The 22,716-nt window shown below is 48.5% G+C and overlaps 1 protein-coding gene across 5 annotated transcripts; it reads left to right on the plus strand.

Annotated features, from left to right (window-relative positions):
• Window positions 1–523: 523 nt before the first annotated feature.
• On the plus strand, window positions 524–21,976 carry CE3H16orf89 (chromosome E3 C16orf89 homolog). 5 transcript variants are annotated; one of them, XM_045047735.1, is made up of 9 exons: window positions 524–834; window positions 5,403–5,552; window positions 6,601–6,751; window positions 7,843–7,960; window positions 10,089–10,224; window positions 10,875–10,979; window positions 12,310–12,396; window positions 16,904–17,016; window positions 20,381–21,976. In XM_045047735.1, the coding sequence occupies exons 1-8, from the start codon at window positions 624–626 to the stop codon at window positions 17,002–17,004; spliced, it is 1,059 nt and encodes a 352-aa protein (XP_044903670.1). In that variant the 5' UTR covers window positions 524–623; the 3' UTR covers window positions 17,005–17,016; window positions 20,381–21,976. The 5 variants fall into 5 exon arrangements, 4 of the variants coding, with proteins under 4 accessions (XP_044903670.1, XP_006942419.3, XP_044903671.1 ...); XR_002150680.3 differs by lacking the exons at window positions 16,904–17,016; window positions 20,381–21,976 and adding exons at window positions 13,509–13,652; window positions 14,991–15,074; XM_006942357.5 differs by lacking the exon at window positions 16,904–17,016 and having other exon boundaries at window positions 525–834.
• The last annotated feature ends 740 nt before the right edge of the window (window positions 21,977–22,716 follow it).

The following is a 22,716-nucleotide window of genomic DNA, read 5'->3' on the forward strand; positions in this document are numbered from 1 at the left end:
ACCTATTTTAAAAAAAGAAAAAAAGTGGAGTACCTGGGTGGCTGAGTCGGTTAAGCATCCAACTTCAGCTCAGGTCATGATCTCCGTGTTTGTGCGTTTGAGCCCCGTGTCAGGCTCTGTGCTGACTGCTGACAGCTCGGAGCCTGGAGCCTGCTTCAGATTCTGTCTCCCTCCCTCTCTCTGCCCCTCCCCCCCCCCCCCCCACGCTCTGTCTTTCACTCTCACAAATAAAATAAACACTAAAAAAAAAAAAATCCTTTGCGTTTCAGTGCTTTTTGATATCTAGAGTGTAAGTTCAATTGGGGGATCCAAAATGTAGACCACAAGCTGGGGGAATCAGGACTGAGAAGGAAAGGGTGGGAAGTTACAGCTCTAGCTGGCTCCATTCCAGGGCTGGCCTGCACCCCACTGCCCCATCCCCCACCCCCTGGCAATCAGACCCCTGCAGCTGCCCCTCCCAGACACCTCTGCCAGGCCAGCCCAGCCTGCTGGGTCAGCCCTGCCTGCCACTCGTCTGCAGCCTTGCAGGGGAGGGGCAAGGAGGAAGGGGCTGGAGGAGGGTACGTGGGGGCGGGCCGCCCCACGGCTGAAGCACTGCACCAGACTCAGGCAGAAGGCCAGCCATGTCCAGCCCAGGGCTCCTGCTCCTGCTCTTGCTGCTGTCAGCGTCACCACCGCTGCGACCCTCCTCGCTGGCACGGCCGGAAACCCCAGAAGGCAAAGCCACCATCACAGGCCTCATCCTCTCCGCGCTGGAGAGAGCCATTTCCTTCCTGGAGAAGAGGCTGCCTGAAATCAACCTGGATGGCGTGGTGGGGTTCCGGGTGCTGGAAGGTAGGTGCACTCTTGTTATCCTAGACTGACCCCTGGAATACCAGCCTGTCACCTCTCTGCTCTGTACCCCTGGGACCTGACCACTTCCTGGCCACTGAAATATCCTGCTCTAACTATAAGGAAAGAAGGGCTGGGCAGCTTGCTCCTTTTGGGTGTCTTGGGGCCCTGTTCTACTCAATTATTTTGGAAGCAAGAAGGATTCAGAGGCCACATGAGAAAAGATTGGGAACTTATTGTTTTCCCAGGAGGAAATGATTCATGTGACAACCCCTCTCCTGATACACCATGAACCAGGTGGCCAGAGGGAGGGTGCCCTTTCAAGAGGCATGTATGGGAGGGTGCCTGTGAACAAAGCCAGGAACTCTCAAGATCAGGTTCCAACTCCACTCCCCCTACTTCTAGCCAAAGCCATCTGAAGCCTCCACAAAAAAAGCCAAGTGTTTGTTCAGCTTTCAGGGATGTAAGATCCTTGTGGAGGGAGCTGGTGACAGGCCAATGCAAGCAAGGAGCCATTCCACACTCACTTCGAGTTGCAGGAAGCCCCTCTAAGAAGGCCACCTTGACCTAAGTGACAGAGCTGACTTGGAATCAGCGTGGGGCTCTGGCTGGCCCCCCTTTCACACCACCCTCCTCTGGGTGGCCAGTGCAACTTGCCACCCACCACCCACCCAGCCTCCAAGTCCCAGTGGAAGGAGGGGCTCCCAGACAGGTCTGCTTCCATGCCTGGCGCCCCAGTGTCCTCCCCACACCCTTGACCCCCCATGTGGCATCCTGGAGACCCCTAAGATCCAAGATCCTCTCAGGCTAGGACCAGGGTCTCCATTTAATCCCAGGCACACCCTGTAACACCTCTAGAAATGAATTATAGTAATAAACCACAGAGCTGGCTACCGCATTAGGCACAGAATACTTTCAGGGATCCAGGAAAATGTTTTCGTTTCTCTTTTAGTCAGAAGGAATAAAAATGAACTTTTAGGTCAAAAAGAACGCTGTAATATATAACATAAACATATCTGTCTTTATACTAATGCAGTTGCAAGACATAACCTTTTTTTTTTAATGTTTTATTTATTTTTGAGAGAGACAGAGATAGAGACAGAGTGCGAGTAGGGGAGGGGCAGAGAGAATGGGAGACACAGAATCTGAAGCAGGCTCCAGGCTCTGAGCTGTCAGCACAGAGCCTGATGCAGAGCTTGAACTCATGAACAATGAGATCATGACCCGAGCCAAAGTTGGACGCTTAACCGACTGAGTCAGCCAGGTGCCCCGTAAGAGATAACATTTAATCTATTTTTTAAATCTTTTTTAATGTTTATTTTTTAGAGAGCATGAGCAGGGGTGGGGCAGAGAGCAAAGGGGACAGAGGATCCGAAGTGGGCTCCAGGCTCTGCACTAACAGCAGAGAGCCCAATGTGGGGCTTGAACTCACGAACCACAAGACCATGACCTGAGCTGAAGTCCGACATTCAATCGATTGAGCACTCAGGTGCCGCCAATCTATTTTTTTAATAAAGGAAGGAACCCACAAAGCCATAGCATGTGGCCCGGCAAACATGCCTTGGATGTTACCTGGGTACCCGCTGTAATCCCCAAACGCCCAGAGCTGGCAGTGCTTTGTTTTGTTCTTTCAGCAAGTGGGGACTCTGAGGCACAGAGAGGTTCAGTAGACTCCTTATTCCTCACAGCTGATAGGCAGGGGGTCTAGTATTCAAATCTAACTGCTCTAACAGCCCTTGAGGGCAGGGTGGGCACACATTGACTTTCCCGACCACCCTGAAGGTGAAACACAGCACTGGGCTCCCTCTGAGCAGCGGTTGAATAAACATTCCTGAAACAAGGCAACAGACCTTTGTCAATAATAGTCCCATGGGTCTGTCAGTTCCTTATGAAGAGAGAAGGGAGGGACAGGTGATTCCCTTGATGGAGTGCTTTCTGGGGTCCGTGAGCTAATAAAAGATAAGGTTCACTAAGTACCCACCAAGCCCTGGCATAATGTAAATGTTTGCATGGGGTAATTCACTGACCCCACATAACCCTTGAAGTAAGTTCATTATGATTATCCTCTTTTTCCAAATGAGGGGACAGACTTTAGAGAAGGGGTCCTTGGGTGGCTCAGTTGGTTGAGCATCTGACTCTTGATTTTGGCTCAGGGCATGATGTCAGGGTCATGGATCAAACCCCACGTTGGGCTCTGCACTGGCCATGGTGCCTGCTTAGGATTTTCTCTCTCTCTCTCTCTCTCTCTCTCTCTCTCTCTCTCTCTCTCTCTCTCCCCCCTCCCATGCTCACTTGCTCTCTCTCAAAAGAGAGAGAGAGAGAATGTCCAAGTTCACATAGCGAGTAAGGTCACATAGTGAATAAGTGTAGGAGGCAGGCTTAGAACCCTGCTCTGGGGCGCCTGGGTGGCGCAGTCGGTTAAGCGTACGACTTCAGCCAGGTCACAATCTTGCGGTCCGTGAGTTCGAGCCCCGCATCAGGCTCTGGGCTGATGGCTCGGAGCCTGGAGCCTGTTTCCGATTCTGTGTCTCCCTCTCTCTCTGCCCCTCCCCTGTTCATGCTCTGTCTCTCTCTGTCCCAAAAATAAATAAACGTTGAAAAAAAAAATTAAAAAAAAAAAAAAAGAACCCTGCTCTGACTGAGCTCCAATTCTCTGAACCATTACAGGGTAGAGGTGGCTGGGAAGGAGGGAGGTGATGGCCCACACCAACACCACACAACAGCCTCAGACCAGGGCCACCCCCTCCTCCTTTCTCTCCTCTCCACAACTTTGCCCTTTCCTTTTACAGTAACCTACTGATGCCTAACAAATTATCCCCGAACTTAACTGCATAAAGCAACATAACAGTTACCATGTCACCATTTCTGTCAGGAATCTGCAAACAGTTTGGGTGGTTCTGGCTCAGGTGTCACATGAAGTTGGAGTCAAGATGTCAGCCAGGGCTGTGATTATCTGAAGGCTTGAGTGGGACAGGAGGAACCACCCCTGTTCACTCCCAGGCTTGGCAAGTTAGTGCTGGCAGGTGTCTGGAGGTCTCAGTTCCTCACCACGTGGACCTTCCCATAAGGCTGCTTGGGTGCCCTCACAACATGGCAGCCGGCTTCCCTGAGAACAAGTGGCCTCACAGAGAGCAAGACAGAAGCCTCAATATCTTTACAACCAAGCCTTGGAGGTCACACACCATTTCCCCAATTTCTTATTGGTTTCAAGGGTCAGCCCATACAATGCAGGAAGGGCTTGAAAGGGCATGAAAACCACTGGCTGCCACAGAACTCACGGTCCTACCTTCGTTCTCAGCCTCCTGGGAGAGTGAGAAGGATTTCACATTCTGGGGGGCCCAATAGTAATGGGATATCCATTGGTTTTCTGAATCCTTCTTCTCAGAGGTAGACAGGTGGACATTGACCTTCAAAGAGAAAAGGGTCCCTCCAACTACCTCCACCTGCCAAGAGCGTGATCCAGAAGGTGGCAGCAGCAGCCACACAGGCAGGGAGGAATAGGAGAGATAGAAACACGACTCAGGACCCAGCACCACCATAAGGCCAGGTTGGGTTCATCTCATTGATGACTTGGCTACCCCTTCTGGGTGCCAGCACAGTACCCTCCTTCTGCTGTAGAGCCAAGCAATCTGGAACAAGGCTTCAGGAGCAGATGGCCTAGGTTCAAGGGCAGGGAAAGAGCCAAGCCTGGAGAAGAGTGCTACAGAGCCCATCACCCCGAAAGGTTTGCTTAGCACCCTCCTAAATCTCGCCCAACCTCCCCATCAAAGCTCTCTTCCTGGAGCAGAGAACAATTCAGGCCACCTCTTACCCTCTCAGCCCTGTGCTGAGGCTCTCCCTCCCATTTCCTCTCTTGACCACCTCTTACCTTCCCCCCACCACCATTTTCTCCGATCCCTGTAGGGCCACTAGTAATCCATAAGGCACCTTTGTGAAAATTAGAAAAAGATGTCTCTTTCCTCAAGTCATTTGCCTGCCATCTGCTGGAAACTTGGCTTAATACATACACAAACCCATGATAGGATTGTGTGCAGTTCTTGTGCAATGTACAACCTATTCAACTGTATACAGCAGCTCTCCACACTGCATCTGAATCCCTCCCTCATTTTTTTTTCTCCTGGACAGCAAGCCTTAAATGATTAATTGATACTTATATGTAAACTTTATTGAGTGCTTACTCTGTACTATGGACAATGGTAAGTCCTCTCTATGCATTAGTCCAAGAAGTAAGGGCCATCATTACCCCCATTTTATAGATGAAGAATGTAAAATGGAGAGAAATTAAATATCTTTCTCTGGTCACCCAACAAGAAAGTATCAGAGTCAGGATCTGAATGAAGGCTCACCTCCAGAAATCAAGCTCTTGGCTGCCAATTTCCAGCACTCTAGTGCCCCCACCGCCATCACCCAGCTGAGCCCCACAGGTCTAATTTCCAATAAGCTCAGTGAATTCCTTCTCCTCAGGAGCTGGAGGAGGCAGAGAGGCTCAGTAAGCATTATAGCTTAGGATAATTTTTCCTGTCCAAATGATTTGCCAAATGATGGAATGAATGATCTCTTTTCCTTTCCAGTGCAGCTAAAAGGTGTTCAGGAAAAATGGGCTCGGGACCCCCAGCTGCAGCCGCTGAGCCTGAGTGTGGGGAAGCTGGTGGAAAAACTAGCACCTCTCCTTCACAGATCCATTTTCTACCTCGAGCTGAGTGACCCCAAGTACCTAAGAGGTAATAGCAGGGGTGGGGGGGGCGGGGATCTCATTTCTTCCAGAACACAGCAGCTGGGGGTGCTCCTCCCAGTGTAAGGGATGGTCTGGGACAACCTGTAACCAATTGGGTCCTGTGGGCGAAGCACACCACAGGCTGCCCCTGAGGAATGTTTGGGCATCCTTGACTGGGTTGAGATGACCTCTCCCACCCACACAGGGAGTGGCGCAGTGAGGGCTGAGAGTAGGGAACATGTCCCCCCTCATTTGTTTAGCTCCCCCCAGGCTTGGGACCCTTCATCCTAGACTGGAGGGGAGGGTCTGGTCTGTCCCAGAGAGTGGGATACCTCAAAGGTAATTCAGCCCTTTGTGCTGCCAATATTAGCCTCTCGCTAGTATCTCTCTTGTGCCTTATAATGCTGAGTCTCTGACCCACCCTATAAACCTGGAGTGAATCATTGCTGGGGGTGGTGGAGGGGGGCAGCCCCTCATACTTGTCCAGTGCTGCCTCCCAGGCTCCCAGCTCCCAGTCAGAGGTGGGAGTGAGTGGGGGATAATTGGCCAGTCCTCCCTTCCTTCTCAAAGTCCTGTTGCATGTGACCATACCCAGCCCTCTCTACCTCCAACATCCAGGTTCCCCACCCTCTCCCAGGCCTGGCCCTTGGGACTATCCCAACCTGTGTCATCCTAAAGAAGCCCTAAGCTGGGCATCTTTTTTGCAAGAGCTCCACTTTCTAGCCAAACCAAAGGAGTCAACTAACCCTTTACATGTCTCAAACTTCCAGGGGATGCAGTAGATTTGGTCAAAGCCTGTCCCAACACTATTCCTATGGATTAAAAAAAAAAAAGTTTTTTTGTTTTTTTTGGAGAAGCGTTCCTGAGTGTTTCAAACACAATGTGCAACCAGCAGACAAGGTTCAAAGCCCTAAGCACGCACTTGTGTGTGGTCAGGGGTAACGGGGGTGGGACACCTAGTTGCTTGGCTTGGAGTTAGAGGAACCTGGGGGCAGTAAGGTAGGGGATGGCCCACTGCCTCTGGGTGTTCCCCCCCACCCTCACCTCTCTGCCAGAGTTCCAATCAACCATCCAGCCTGGGTTTTGGAAGCTTCCGCGTGCCTGGACCTGCACAGATGCCTCCATGGTCTACCCCACGTTTGAGACTCAGGACTCCTTCTCAGAGGAAAGCAGTGACTCGTGTCTGGTGCAGCTGCTGGGAACAGGGTGGGCCTCCTGTACTTGCCCTGCTTCCAAAAACCCCAAAAGTACTTGCTCTTTGCTTGTCCTCTCATTCCACACACTCTCCCAGTCCCCAAGGGTCTGTGTGAAACCAGGTACAGCCACCCCCCACCCCAGACACCAACCTCTCCCACCCCCCATGGCATCTGAGCTGGCCCCCACTGTCCACTCAATACTTCACGCCTGGTCCAAACATGCACCCCACCCCACTCCACACCCCACCAGTCTCCCATATCAGAACAATCCTTTCAAAAACCACATTTGAACCTCCTGCCTGCTGTGTGATGCTTCCTATTGTTCTCAGAACAAAGCCCCAAGTCCTACTGCCCTTCCAGGTCTCCATGTTTCTCTAGGCCAGCCCCTGGGGCTCGTGTCAGACTCTCACTGTCAGATAGACAGTGCCTACTCTGTCCCACTTCTAAACCCGCGCCTGTGCCCATCTGGCCTCTGTGGGCCTCTCCCACCCTGCCCCACCCCTCCCCCATGCCTAAGTAACTCTGCTCATACTTTAGGGCCACCCCCAGCATCCTTCCTCCAGAGCCTTCCCTGACCTCACTACAAGCTGACCTCCCATGGTGGGCTGGCTCTCTTAGGACCACTGGTAGCCATAGGTGCAATTTACATTTGTCTTATGGTTTTGCCCCTCTCACTGGGCTGTAGGTCTCTGAAAGCAGGACTGGATCCCAGTTAACTTACCATTTTATCCGGCTGTGCAATGAGCTCGTGAGCTTGGAGCAAGCTCTGAATCAGTCTGAGGTTCAGGGATCTGCTGTATAGGGCAGGGTGGAAAGGTTGTACTTGGGGGTTCCAAGGAGCAATAAGAAGTTGCAGCCTCCTGGAGCTCCTCCAACCCAGGGTAACTCCAGGGTCACCTCCCCTGTGCTGGGATACTGATTTAGCAAATCAAGTCACAGTACACCTGTGCTTTATCCAGCAACCCCTTGTGCACAGCTGGGTGCCTGGAAACTACCGGGGTTCTAATAGCTAGTGGGGGAATAGGGACCAGGGAAGTCTCCATGTCCCCAGGCTTCCTTTAGGACACCCTTTCTCTAGGGCCTGAACCACTTTTCCCCCAGGACCGACGGTGGCCAGCCCTGCAGGCTCTCAGACTTCTGCAGGACCCTCATGACCAAGCCCGGCTGCTCAGGCTATTGCCTGTCTCACCAGCTGCTCTTTTTCCTCTCAGCCAGATTGGTGAGTGCCCATGTGGGCTAGCCTCACACTCAGAGGGGGGAAAAAAGGTAAAGAGGGGCTGGGGTGGCGCAGTCAGTTAGGTGTCTGATTCTTGATCTCGGCTTGGGTCATGATCTCACCGTTCATGAGGTTCGTGAGTTCAAGCCCTGCATCGGGCTCTGCATTGACGCTGCAGGTCCTGCTTGGGATTATCTCTCCTTCTCTCTGACCCTCCCCTGCTTGTGTTTTCTCTCTCTCTCTCTCTCTCAAAGTAAATAAACAAACTTAAAAAAATGTGTTTTTAAAAAAAATTTTTTTTTCAACGTTTATTTATTTTTGGGACAGAGAGAGACAGAGCATGAACGGGGGAGGGGCAGAGAGAGAGGGAGACACAGAATCGGAAACAGGCTCCAGGCTCTGAGCCATCAGCCCAGAGACTGACTCGGGGCATGGTTTTATATGGTACCTACCAGGAAAATAAGCAGGTTTTTGGACTTGTGCTTTGGGCATTGGGAAGGAGTAGTAAAAGTAGCCTGCCATAGGGGCGTGTGCATGGCTCAGCTGCGTAAGCATCTGACTCAGTTTTGGCTCAGGTCATGATCTCACAGTTCATGAATTCGAGCCCTACATCAGGCTCTGCGTTGACAGCACGGAGCCTGCTTGGGATTCTCTGTCTCCCTCTCTCTGCGCATTCCCCGCTCATGCTCTCACTCTCTCTCTCTCACTCCCAAAATAAATAAATATTTAAAAAAAAAAAAAAAAAAAAAGAGTAGCTTACCATCTGCCCACTATAACATTGAACCAAACTGGAGGGGATGGGGGGAAGGGATTCTGTTGGACAGATAGCTTTGCATGCTGAACTGGATCATAGGCATTCGGAAAAAAAAGAGAAAGAATAAAAGAGAAGCAGCAGAAAGAATTTAGTAAACAATAACAAATTGAAAAGGATTTAGAATATTTGGTCCATAGCAGCTTCCAGAAAACAAAACCAAGACAAGCCAGCCCCACCCCCACCCTTGCAGCCTGCCATGCTCTTCCAAACCCAGGAGCTCAAACTTTGCTAAATAATGATAATAATTTATTAAATGTTTATTTATTTATTGTTGAGAGAGAGAAACAAGCATGAGGGAGGGGCAGAGAGAGAGGGAGAGAGAATCCCAAGCTGTCAGTGCAGAGCCTGATGCGGAGCTCAATCTCACAAATCATGAGAACATAACTCGAGCCAAAATCAAGAGTCGGACAACTGAGCCACCCAGTCGCCCCAATAACGATAATAATTTTTAAACATATATATTTCCTTATATAGAAAAGTAAGCCTCATTACCTCTATTGAAAGATGTTATTCCATGACCAGAAATCCTTAGCTGAAAAGGGACTTAATATTTTTGTTTGTCAGGTTTTTTAAAAAATGTTATTTATCCGCAGGCTGTCACAGTCCAGTATTTCTGTAAATACAAAAAAAATCAGATTACGAGGAAAATTGTTTTTTAAATATCATATCAATTATTTTTATTAAATTATTTAAAATTAAAATAAAATTTAAAATTAAATTAAAAATTTTAAATTTAAAATTAACTTATTTTAAATTATTAGGTTGGACAGATAGAAAGCCACTCTGACACATTGCTACAGAAGTTTCTAAAGTCTCTTCTCATCTCCTATCCTGTCCCTGAGACCAGTCCATGGCTCACAGTTTGAGCAGCCCTGAAGCTGCCAGCTGGGTTAGCCTGCAATCTGAATGTGACAGCAGCTACTGCTACAGTGTGTCCTTCAGTGTTGGGCTTGTGTCAGGGCCTTCCTAACTATGGAAGCACCCATCCATGTGAGTGCCTTTGGTGTGGCTCCCAGCAGCATTGCCCTTTCCCTGTGTAGACCCTCGAGGCTCAGAAAGGTTAACTTAGCCAGCCAAGGTCACACAGCTCCTGAGTGGCAGAGCCTGGATTCAAACCTAGCTCTTTCTGATCCCCCAGTGACAGAGCCCCCAGCAGGTGGGATGTGTAGATGGGGAAGAAATTCTGGGAAAAAGGGAAAGAGCTTCCCCAAAGGCAACCACCTGCCAGACCATCTCAGAATTGCAAGTCTTCTGTAACAGTGCCAGTCTGTCACCCATGCCACTGACTTCCTTATTTCCGGGTGTTTGTCTCCCCAGAAGGGATGCACGGAGGGGCTGTTCCGCCACAGCCAGCACTACATGAACCTCTTTTGTGCCAACATGATGGACCTGAACCAGAGAGCTGAGGCTATTGGATATGCGTACCCAACCCGGGACATCTTCATGGAGAACAGTGAGCCCTGGCGTTGCACTCTAGGGACAAAGCAGTTGGGTGTCCCTGAATCACAGGGCACACACACACACACACACACACACACACACACACACGAGCTGCCAGATATAGCAAATAAAAATACAGGGTGCCCAGGTAAATTCAAACTTCAGATAAACTAAATACATTTTTAGTATGAGTATATCCCAAACGTTTCATGGGCTATACAAATACTTTAAAATTTGTAATTGTATTTATTGGACACTCAAATTTAACTTGTCATCCCATATTTTATCTGTCACTATGTGACTGCTTCCTGCCCCCAAAGGCTGACTCAGTGATGGAGCTCTGGACTGAGTAGCTGATGGGCAAACAGACGTTGAAGCCTCAGAGATGAGGCAGAAAAGGGGTCTCTGGGTGGCTGCTCCTTAGCTTGGGTGTCTAGATCCCTCTACTGACCCCAACTCTTGAGTGACTGTAATGAAGGGTCTAAATGGGAGGCAGGACCTAGCCTGGGAGCTGACTTCTTCCAGCCACTGCATTGAGCACCCACTTCCTGGCGCTTCTTCACCTTGGCGGGAGGAGGCAGGTGGCGCTGTGCAGCTTTGAGCAGTGGAAGCAGGTGGGCTTGGGGGACAGGCCTGTAGGAGATCCTCTGTCTTTGCTTCCAGTCATGTTCTGTGGAATCAGTGGCTTCTCAGACTTCTACAAGCTCTGGTGGCTGGAGGCCATTCTCAACTGGCAGAAGCCAGAGGAAGGATGCTTCGGGAGGCCTGGTGAGCTGCACTTGTACCCTGGCTGGGAGCAGGCGGGTGGCTGGGGGCTGGATTTCTAGGCCAAGTGAGGAGAGGTGATGCGGTGGTGTTAAGGGCTCAGAGAGAGATTTGCAACATGTATGTGCGTGCAAACACACACATGAACACTCACACATACACGGAAATGGGGTCAGACCTTTTAAAAAGCCAAAACTCTGCAGGAGGGGAGACAGTCTTATTGGAAGATGTTGGCCCCGTGACCTACATTAACAAATCCATTCCTTCAATGAGTATTCCCTGAGCACCTGCTCTGTGTTCTAGGCTCCAGGGGAAACTAGGGTCCGAAGAAAAGAGGCAGAAACTACCTAAATTAACCAATAAGTGCAATAATGGTGACTTCTGATAAGGGCTGTGAAGGAGACAACAGGCTGAGAAAGAAAAGACTATGGAAGACAGTTCTTTGGGCAGGAGTAGTCAGGGGAGATGTCTGGGAGAGGGTGACACAGAAGCAGAGATAGGGAGACAAGAGAGGCAGCCCCTTTCCAGCCGTGTGATCCTGGGCAGCTGATCCTCTTGGGAGTAAGTCCCTTCACCTCTCTGAGCCTTGATTTCTTCATCTGTAAATAAATGACTATAATAATCTCCTTCCTGAGCTGTGAGGAGTAGACTTAAAACATAGGAAACCACCTGTCCTGTGCATGGTACAGAGGAGGTTCCGAATAAATACAGAAGCCTGGGATGTTTTGCAAGGAGGCAAAGGGTTGGTTGGTTGGTTGGTTGGTTGGTTGGTTGGTTGGTTTTTTAATGTTTATTTATTTATTTATTTTTGAGAGAGAGAGAGAAAGAAAGAAAACATGCCCACATGAGTGGGGGCGGGGCAGAGAGAGAGGGAGAGTGAATACCAAGCAGGATCCACACCATCAGCACAGAGCCTGATTCGGGGCTCAATCTCATGAACCCAACCGTAAGGTCATGACCTGAGCCGAAATCAAGAGTTGGAAGCTCAACTGACTGAGCCACCCAGCCGCCCCAAGGCAAAGCTTCTGAAATAAAGATAGTCTGCTTTTAAAACAGCAGGTACAAGGTAGGCCTGTGGAACGTGCATTTTTAACAAGATCCTCCAGCCATTCTGATGTAGGTGGTTGGGGGACCACGACTGGAGAAACATCAGTAGATGACAAATTTAGACAGTGGGTAAGGATCTGCAGATGGGTGCTCAAGGAACCTTCTGGAAGAACCTCCAGATTCAGGAGAAGATCTGAGTTGTTTGAGGTGTTGTGAGGGGGAGGAGGTTTGGTGAGTAATGTGTGAAAATCCATCATGAGAAGGTCACGTTTCACCCTTCTCCCAGCTGCTGAAGATGAAGAATTATTGAAAGCCTTTCAACACCAACAGCACATTTTAAGAAGAGTGAAGAGGCGAGAAAAACAATTTACAGGTAATGAAAATACCCAGGGACCTTCTGGGCGTGAAACCAGGACACCCTGGAAAGAGTGCGCACAGGTTGACCTCAGTGGAAACGTCCCCTGGCATCCCTGAAGGGCCAGGTCTGGGAGGTAGAGGGCAGGGTGGGAAGTGGAAATCCAGAGGTCTTGTCTCCAGTGAAAGGACGTGAAGGAATTTTCAGTGTGTTACTGAAAATCACAGAGATAACCCTTCTCAGACAAGGTCATGTCGGGAAAACAGAACCTGCACCAGGAACTTGAGGCAGAGGGAATTTAATATAGGGAACTCTTCTCAGAGGTGTTGCAAGAGTTGAACACAGAAAAGTGAGAAAACCCAGAGATAAATCATTGCAGTAAGCCACTACCCTCCCTCGAGGCAGAGCTGGAGAGACTGTGGAGCAAAGTGGGGTTAGCAGAGCCTGCAGGGGCTAGACACGGAGGAGGCAGAGATGGGGAGGAAATACCCCGGCTTCTCCGCTCTTTCAGCCTGTGGATGTTGTTGCTCAAACCTGACCAGATGATGAGCAAAGTAGCCTGGGAAATGTAGTTTGGAAGGGTCAGTGCACTGTGGTTTGAAGCAAGAAAGGACAGGAGGGAATCCTCGAGCCAGCAGGCAAGTGACCAGTATAATCCCGGTGACCACATGTCCAGATGTCCCCAGCTTCCATCTCTTCCTGGAGCCATTATAAATAGTGCCCCCTTTCCTCCCCAAAGTGTCCTGATTGAGATAATAAACTATTTGGTCAGTCCACCAGTGTAGAGAAAATGAGAATAAGATATAATTGTATTGAGAAGGGAAGAAAGAAAAGGTTTAATATGGGAGGAAGGGAGGGGGAAAGAGAAGGAGGGAGAGAGAAAGAAGGAAGAGAAAACTTGATTTCATGTTTTAAAATATTTATTTATTTTGAGACAGTGTGTGTGCACAAGCTGGGGAGGGGCAGAGAGAGAGATGGAGAGAGAGAATCCGAAGCAGGCTCCACACTGTCAGTGCAGAGCCTGACGCAGGGCTCGAACTCAAGAACTGTGAGATCAGGACCTGAGCCGAAACCAAGAGTCAGACGTTTAACCAACTGAGCCACTCAGGCATGCCCACTTTTTTATTCAGAAAAAATAAATAACTGCAAGACAGACGCAGAAGGAGGTGGAACAGCCAGCTCACAGAGTAGATGCCCAGCATATGTTGGTGAATGATCCCAATAACTAAATGCTTCCCCATGAGCTCCCCTGCAGCCGCATCATCTGCCTGCAGGTAAACAAGAGAGGGAAGCATAACTCCAATGGGTTGTTTTGTAGCTGTCACCAAAGGCTGGGCTGGAGAAAGGAGAGAAGTTCTCTGGAGATTCCAGAGGCCCCTGCCCAGACTAGGCCTGCCTGACACAGGGGGCTGGGGCTACCTATGACCAGGTGGTAGGGGGTATGCTGTGCACACCCTGGAGAGCTGGCTGCTCCCTAGAGGCACGCAGCTGAACCCCAGGACCGTCCTGAGGGCTGGAGAGGAAGCTGCAGAATTTCTGAAGGCCGAGGTCCTTCCTGGGCCCCGGCAGATCGACAGCAGTCTAGGAAGCTGCCCAGGTGGGAGTGGTGTTGTCTCCTTCCTTCTGCTGCACACCTGTGGAGCAGGGGGGCAGCTAGCATGGAGATGTAGAGTACAGGGTTTGAAATGACGCTGTCAGGGTTTGAATCTGCTTCTTCCTCACTGTGGCAGTCACTCAACCTCTCTGAGCCCCAGTTTCTTAATCTGTAAAATAGGGACCTAGCAGTGCCTCCTTCATAGAGCCGTTGGGGGTTAATATCAGTTCACTGTGCAAAGCACTCCCCACGGCACTTGGCATATGTTAATGTGGACAGCTAGAGTTGGTAATTAGGCTCCTTGAAACCTGCATTCTCCCTCCCCCGCCAAAGGACCTGGCTGGGGTCTGTCCCTTCTCCAAGACTCTGAGGGGAGTGGAAAGTCCTGGCTCCTTCTGCTCAGGAGTGAAAGGTGGGCATCCCACTTTGAGTTCAGAGAACTAAGTAACATCTAAGGAGTTTTTGTCTCAGGCAGGTGCTCAGGGTCACCTGGGAATGGGCAAGACTGAAGCAGCAATGCAGGAGGCTGTCAGGGTCAAGAAATGAGCTGTGGAGTCGCCAGAGCTGGGGAGCTCGGCTGTGCTACCTGAGCCTCAGTTTCCCTATATGCAAAACAGGCATGGGAGGCTGTCCTAGAAGGTCTCATGCAGGGCCTGAGAGCAAGGGAAGGTAGGAAGGAGCTGGACAACGATGTGGCTCCTGGTCAGATCCCAGGGGAAGGAGGCTCTGGAGTGGGAATCAGACCTGAGTCACCCCCCTGAGATGGAGGGCTAGGCTTTTGTGTCCTGTATAAGTGAGTCATTGGAAGGAGGCATGACGCCCCCAGTGAGGAGGCTCCAACTGGCTGCAGTCATTTCTCTGGAAAAGGGAGCCATTAGTGACCAGCACTCATAGCAGCTGGGGGATGGGTGGCCATCCAGCAAAGGGGATCTGGCTGGCTGAGAAAGCATCTGAAAAGCACTCATAACGGAACTGTGGCCGCCACACAGTACTCACAAAGAGGACTCTCTCTCCCCAGATGGCTGCTCCTCCCACAACACAGCCATGGCTGTCGCAGCCCTGGGTGGCTTCCTCTACGTCCTGGCAGAATACCCCCAGCAAATGGAGAGCTGTGGCAGTCCACACTGGCACGACCCAGCGGCCACTGAGACAAATGGTTCCACTCCTGCCACTGGAAGATAAGACAGATGCCTTTAGTCCTTCCTCCCTTAAATCCTGGGTGCCTGGGTCATACCTTGACCTGGAGGTAGCTGAAGACGCAGACTAGCCAAGCAACCCAGCTTCTCTGCACGGAGCAGGGCCAGGGAAGGTGAGGCTGGGATGGATCCAGGCGTAGAAGCAGAGAAATAAATTCAGAGTGCAGTCGAGTGGGGAGTCGAGTGTTGTTTCTCAGCCGTGTGGACAGCTTCTGTTTCAACACAAATTCCAAGGAGACCCATAAACTTGAGTCTTAAAGGCAATTTATGCAGATGTCAACTGTTGTGTCTTTCCCAGTGGGAGAAATGAGGGTCTCCGAACCTGACAGTTGGAGTCATGACCGAACTTGAGGTCTGACCACGAAAAGCAACACATAAACTCTTTGTACCCATGCAAGGAACTCTACGCTATCATGTCACAGCCTGTCACAGCCTTGTCATTTTACAGAAGGCAGTGTGACATAATGGTTAAAGATGAGGTTCTGTGTCCAGGCTGCCTTGAGTCCACATCCCAGCTGCCCCACCAAGTAGCTCCGTGTCCTTGGGCGAAGTCATTTAGCAGCTCTGTGACTCTGTTTCCTCATCAGGACAGTTGGGATCATTACAGCACCTACCTCCGGATTACTTGCAGTGCTGTGAGAATCATGTTCTTAGTGTCCTAAGAACAATTCCTGTAACATAATAAGTGCCAGGGGCATGTTCCCTGCTTGTACTTCTTCCCTCGTGTTCTGCTTCATTGTGAGTATATCTAAACATGTCAGCTAGAATTCCTTTCTGTTTTCAATTAATTTATTTATTTTGTTGAAGTACAGCTGCCATACAATCTGCTGAAGCTCTGACACTAATCTAGTATTCAAGGAAAGGCCTTTGGAACCTTACCACGGGTCCAGGTGGTGCTGTCTATGCTGCAGACTTCAGGCTACGTGCAGACGCATGTCAAAATGAGACTCTGGGGTAGAAAAATCAGCTAAAAACCCTGTCCTTGGGCTGGAAGTGTCTTTAAGTCCATCATCTTGTTTTGCCTCAAAGTGAAAAGTAGCTACTGATTGTCCTGATGTGATTATTTAGTTGTATTTGAGAACCTGAATTAAACACCCAGGCTCCTCCTGTGCTCAGCTGAATAACCTGGTGGGGGCAGTGGTTCTTCTAAATCTTTTTCTTGGGAGTTAGTCTCCTCTGTCTAATCCTCTTTGCTTGTGCCCCTGGATGCTTTCCTCAAAGTGCTCTTAAATTGTCAGGCACGCCGGAACGGTCCTGGATTTCGCTGACAAGTTTGACTTGCTTTCGAGTTGCTAGCTTTCTTGGGGAACCAAGGGGCAGAATTTAATACCCACCTGGTGCTCCATATGCTTCAAGGATTTCTCCCACGCTATCCCACAAACCAAAGTTTACCAAGACAGGCACGCAGCCTAGAGAGAGGTGGGGGGCACACAACCGGATTAGGGGGGGATTATGCCCCACCCCCATCCTTCCTGAATTGAGGCTGGATTTGTCACTGGGGCCTGACGCTGAAACACGTTTAGAAGGTTTAAATTACCAAACTAGGGCAGGGGGGCGGGGGCGGGGGCGGGGGCGGGGCGGGGGAGGGAAAAGGAGGAGGACTCTAGCAGACATCTGGATCTGTAAGTCACTTTCAGGAAAAGAGAATCCTAGTGCAGAATGGAGACATGGGAAGAAAAATTTGCAAGATGAACCCCCTTTGAATTGTGACTTCCTTGCATTATGGTTGTTGCAGGGCACCAAGAAGAGGTAAAAACACCAAAGGATGAATCTCTTTATCACTCCCGCACCCCACACCTCAGCTTCTTATTGAAGATAAATTACATGAGCACGTAACATGATGTGGAGGTGGGCCTTCATTTCCCATTCTTTGTTTTTTTCATGTTTATTTATTTTGAGAGAGAGCACGCAAGAAGGGAAGGGGCAGAGGTGGGGGGAGAGGGGGAATCCCAAGCAGGCTCCGCGCTGCCAGCTCAGAGCCCAACGCAGGGCTCGAACCCACAAATCGTGAGATTATGACATGAGCCGAAACCAAGAGTCGGACAGTCAAGCGACTGAGTCACCCAGGTGCCCCTCCCGTATTCTGAACACTGTTGTTCTATCCAGTACCAGGGCACTGCCTTCCCAGAGGAGTTTCTCAGTGTGTGGCCTGTGCAGCTGGCATCAGAACCCGCTGGGGAGCCTTGTTAAACATGCAGATTCCCCACCCTGCCTCTAGAGATTCTCATTCAGCCACCGGGAGGAGGCCTGGGAACGTGCCTCTCTGACAAGCTCCTAAGGGACACTGATGCTCGCCAAGGCTGAGAACAGTGGGGTCTCCAAGGCCTGGACCTGTATGATATCAAGGGATATCTACAGTTAGATAAGGGGCACATCTAGGGTGGTGGCCTTGATCGTGTACATCCAGAGGCATAAGTAATGTCTCTTCCATCACATGCTCCTCTACCCTGCAAGATTCTTTCGGCTGGTCTAGAAATTAAGTTGACATTAATAGAAGAAAAAAAGAGTTCAATAACATGCATACTGCCTGTATACGTGAGACCCACTCCCCACAATGATCTAAGGTATCACTTTAAATACCATCTCCAGCTAAAGACGAAAGAAGGTGTTGGGGATGAGCTTCTCCTTTTTGAGAGGCTCCTGGGGAAAGCACAGGAAGCAAGAGTAGATTTAAGTCCATGCTGTCTCTATTGATAACAGTTTCTGGAGATTTATTTATCCATCCCCCTCTTTCTGCTTGTGACAGAGAGAGACATCCCTACAAAAGGGTGTTTCCCTTATATGTATGAATATCTCTTACAAAAGGGTAAATTCTCAGTTTTCAGAGCATCTCTCATGTCTGCAGTTTCTTAAAAATAACCAGCTGAAAATAATCAGTGCGCCAAAGAGTCATATCTTGGGGCGGCAAGATTCGCTCCCCTATACCTTCCTCAGTGCTCACACTCATCCACTGTGACTTTAGGTGCTCCAGCAATATTCCTGTCAAAAGTGTGTTCCATATAGGCCCCCTGTTCAAGATAAACAATTTCACTATAAAAGACTAATTCTGGTTAATAAATCATTGTGTTTTTTAAGCTTTTCCCTTTAATATGTAAATACGTACAGGAAAAGTTGTGAGCTCAAGCTTCAGAACCATCTGCCCCCTCTGCTTACAGCTGTGTGACCGTGGGTCAATAGCTTGCCCTCTCTGTGCCTCCATTTCCTTTTCTGTAAAATGGGTATCATAATAACACCCACCTTTAGGACTCAGGAGGAGATCTGATAAAATGGTGCAGGTTGGCCCCTCACACGCTGCCTGAGACTTAAATGAGCTCAGTGACTATTAGCAGTGAGTGAGTTTTCTCAGAAAACCCAGGATCCACACCACCTCCACCTCTGGGGTTTACTGGCAAATGATGTCATTCCCAGTGAAATACCACATCCATTCATTCGATAAATAGTAGCTGAGAACCTACTGTGTGCTAAGCTGTCCTCTGGACAAGGGAGATGCAGCTGAGAACAAACAAGGACCCTGTTCCCATCATTTATTTAAGAAATATCCATGAAGTACCTACTTTGCTCCAAGGACTGTGCCAAGTGCCAGGGGAAAGCAGTGAAAAGCAGACATAGTCTCTGTCCTGAGAGATGAAAGTCAAGGTGGGAGAGACATTAAGAAATCGGGGGCGCCTGTTTGGCTCAGTAGGAACATGCAACTCTTTTTTTTTTTTTTTAATTTACATCCAAATTAGTTTGCATATAGTGCAGCAACGATTTCAGGAGTAGATTCCTTAATGCCCCTTACCCATTTAGCCCATCCCCCCTCCCACAGCCCCTCCAGTAACCCTCTGTTTGTTCTCTATATTTATGAGTCTCTAGTGTATTGTCCCCATCCCTGTTTTGATATTATTTTTGTTTCCCTTTCCTTATGTTCATTTGTTTTGACTTTTAAAGTCCTCATATGAGTGAAGTCATATATTTGTCTTTCTCTGACTAATTTCACTTAGCATAATAGCCTCCAGTTCCATCCACATGGTTGCAAATGGCAAGATTTCATTCTTTTTGATTGCTGAGTAATACTCCATTGTATATATATATACCACATCTTCTTTATCCATTTATCCATCAGTGGGCATTTGGGCTCTTTCCATACTTTGGCTATTGTTGATAGTGCTGCTGTAAAAATTGGGGTGCATGTGTCCCTTCGATACAGCACACCTGTATCCCTTGGATAACTACCTAATAGTGCAATTGCTGGGTCGTAGGGTAGTTCTATTTTTAGTTTTTTGAGGAACCTCCACACTGTTTTCCAGAGTGGCTGCACCAGCTTGCATTCCCACCAACAATGCAAAAGAGATCCTCTTTCTCTGCATCCTCGCCAACATCTGTTGTTGCCTGAGTTGTTAATGTTAGCCATTCTGACAGGTGTGAGGTGGTATCTCATTGTGGTTTTGATTTGTATTTCCCTGATGATGAGTGATGTGGAGCGTTTTTTCATGTGTCGGTTGGCCATCTGGATGTCTTTGGAGAAGTGTCTATTCATGTCTTATGCACATTTCTTCACTGGATTATTTGTTTTTTGGGTGTTGCTTTTGATAAGTTCTTTATAGATTTTGTATACTAACCCTTTATGTGATATGTCATTTGCAAATATCTTCTCCCATTCTGTCGGTTGCCTTTTAGTTTTGCTGATTGTTTCCTTTGCAGAGCATGCAACTCTTGATCTCAGGGTTTTGAGTTTGAGCTCCATGTTAGTTGCAGAGAGTACTTAAAAATAAAACTTGGAAAAAAAGAAAGAAAAGAAACAGTTATAATCAATCAGATTGCACTTGTGGTGGGAAAGACAGGGTGCACTGCTTAGACATGGTATTCTTTCCTTCAATCGATAAGCTGACAGTAATGCATAAGCATTGTTCATGCTCTGGATGAAAGAAACACAAGATACTTGCTATATTCCATGTCCTGCCAGAGCTTTGAGCTCTCAGTCACAGACTGCTGAATGCATGAAAAAAATAAGCAGCAACAGAAGAGGCATCTTCGGGAAATGTGTGCTCAAAAGCTGAAAAAAGTGGATAAACTCACGGGCAGCATGTGGACGGAGGACAGAGGAAGAGGTCCAATCCCCAACCCCCATTCATTCAGCGTCTAGCTTCAAACCCTCTCATGCTATTTGCAGTCACTCCCTGCTCCCAGCCACAACTACAGGCAACCACTAATCTGCTTTCTGTCCTTCCAGATTCGCCTTTTCCAGACACTGAAAACAAGTGGAACCACACAACAGAACTTCTGGGGGTGATGAAAACGTCCTAAAATTGGACTAAGATATGCTATCTCTGCAACATCTACTGAAAATCATTGACACGTACACTTTAAAACAGTTAAATTTTATGGTATGTAAATTATACCTCAATAAAACCATTATATAAAAAAAACAAAAACAAAAACACACAAAAAAAACCCAAGATCTTCCAGTAGCTTCCTGTTTCCGCTTAGGCTGAAATCCAAATGAATTTCCCTGGAGCCCTGAAGGATCTGGCTTTGGCCTGACCCTTCCTCCTCTACCCTCCCCGACCAAGCTCCAGCCCATCTCCGGGCTCTATAGTGCCCTCTGCTTGTGAGGCTCTGGCCCTGCATCTCCCACAGCTGTCCCTTTTTTCTGGTCCCTTATTACTCAGTCTACAATGGGCTTCGAGAGGCCTTCCCTGCCACCTCCCCCTAAGACATGGTTCTTTCTCCATCCTGCTTCTTCCCACCACACTTGGGTTGTTTAGTGTGTGTCTCCACGAGGGCAGGGCCAAGCTGTCTGTTTCATCAGCCTCTAGCACAGAGGAGGCGCTCAATCTGTTGAATACCCAAGTGACTATACAGCCAGATGAGGATGTTGAGAAGAGACAAAGGTACTCCTAAGGAAGGATAAATGTGAGCAGAGGAGACAGCCCTGAGTTTGTTAGCTGGTATGGCCTGAACTGTGGGTTCGGGCTTGTTGAAAGATAAACTGAGGCATATTAAAAATGTTAAGGGTTTATTTGAGCAAAAATCAATTCAAATCCAGCAGTACCAAATTGAAGTGGAAAGAAGCCAGGGGAAAGACCTCAACAAAGAAAGCGAGAAAATAAAGACAGGAAATTGGTTGCCTATAGTTTAATGCCTAGTTGGCTGTTAGTTAAAGCTGTTTGTAAATGGCCATTCTTAGCATTTTGGTTTCATAACCTTGAGGCATTTACAGTCTTGGGTTCTTGTTTGCTTCTGTAAGCAGTGTTAAAGAAAAAGAGGTGCACCTGGCAGGCTCAGTCGTGTAGCGTGCAACTCTTGATCTCGGGATCTTCAGTTCGAGGCTCACGTTGTATGGAGAGAGGAAAAAAAGAACGAGAGAAAGAGAGAGAAAGAAAGAGAGAAACAGAGAAACAGAGAGAGAGAGGGAGAGGAAGGAAGGAAGGAAGGAAGGAAGGAAGGAAGGAAGGAAGGAAGGAAGGAAGGGAGGAAGGAAGGGAGACAACGGGCCCCAAATAGAGTCACATATGCCAGGCCCCATGTCAGCAAACCAAGACTTAATACCTAACTTAACTGCAGTTTCAGCCTCTTCCAGGAATGAAAGTTTTAACTCCAGTCTGGAGTAACCTGGTCAGCACTAGTGAAGTCATCTACAAGATAGGCCCCTGCCCTTCCCCCAAAGGAAGGTGAAGTTGCCAGAAACAATCTTTCTTTGTCTCACTCCCTGTCTGCCTATAAACGCCTTTCATTTTGTACGGCTCTTTGGAGCTTTCTATTTGCTAGATGGAATGCTGCTTAGTTCATGAGTCGTTGAATAAAGTCAATTTGATCTTTAAATTTACTTAGTTGAATTTTGTTTTTTAACAGCACCCTTGGCATAAAGCCACATCAATCCGATGGCCTCCTTTTTTAATTAATGTCATAGGCTTCTCAGCAAATGGAGAATTTCAATAGCACATATGTGCTTAGATATTATGTGCATATTATGTGTTTGTTAAAGGAGTGACAAAGCTGGGAGGAGACCAAAGGTCAGAACTCACTAGAGACTGCCTGCACCCACATCGCCCAGTTGACCTAGAGAAAAGAAGACTTCCTGGGGCAAGGAAACTGGTGGCAGGTCTGGGTTTGTTTGCTAATGATTTTTGACTCCTGGATGTAAAGATAAGAAAGACATAATCCCTTCCCATCAATATATTTGCATCAAGCTGGATCATTTAACCCCAGAAAGGAAGTCATTTTGAATGTGGTTAACTGACTTGAACTAACTTGTTCCCCCACAAGCCTCAGAGCCACTCTTGGGGGTTCATGTGAGGGCTTTGACTGTATCAGTTCCAAAATTAAAGTGTCAGCAGGGCTATTCTCCCTCTGAATTCTTGACGGAAGAATATGTTTCTCTCTCCTAGCTTCTGGTAGTTACCAGAAATCTTTGGTGCTCTTTGACTTGTAGTTGTATTGGCAGTCTCTGCCTCTTTCTTCACATGGCTTTCTTTCCTCTGTGCATGCCTCTCTCTGTGTGTCTTCTCACAAGGACACCAGTCAGGCTGGATCTAGGGCCCACCCAATTCCACTATGACTTCATCT

Source organism: Felis catus, chromosome E3, assembly GCF_018350175.1.
Source record: "Felis catus isolate Fca126 chromosome E3, F.catus_Fca126_mat1.0, whole genome shotgun sequence".
NCBI lineage: Eukaryota > Metazoa > Chordata > Mammalia > Carnivora > Felidae > Felis > Felis catus.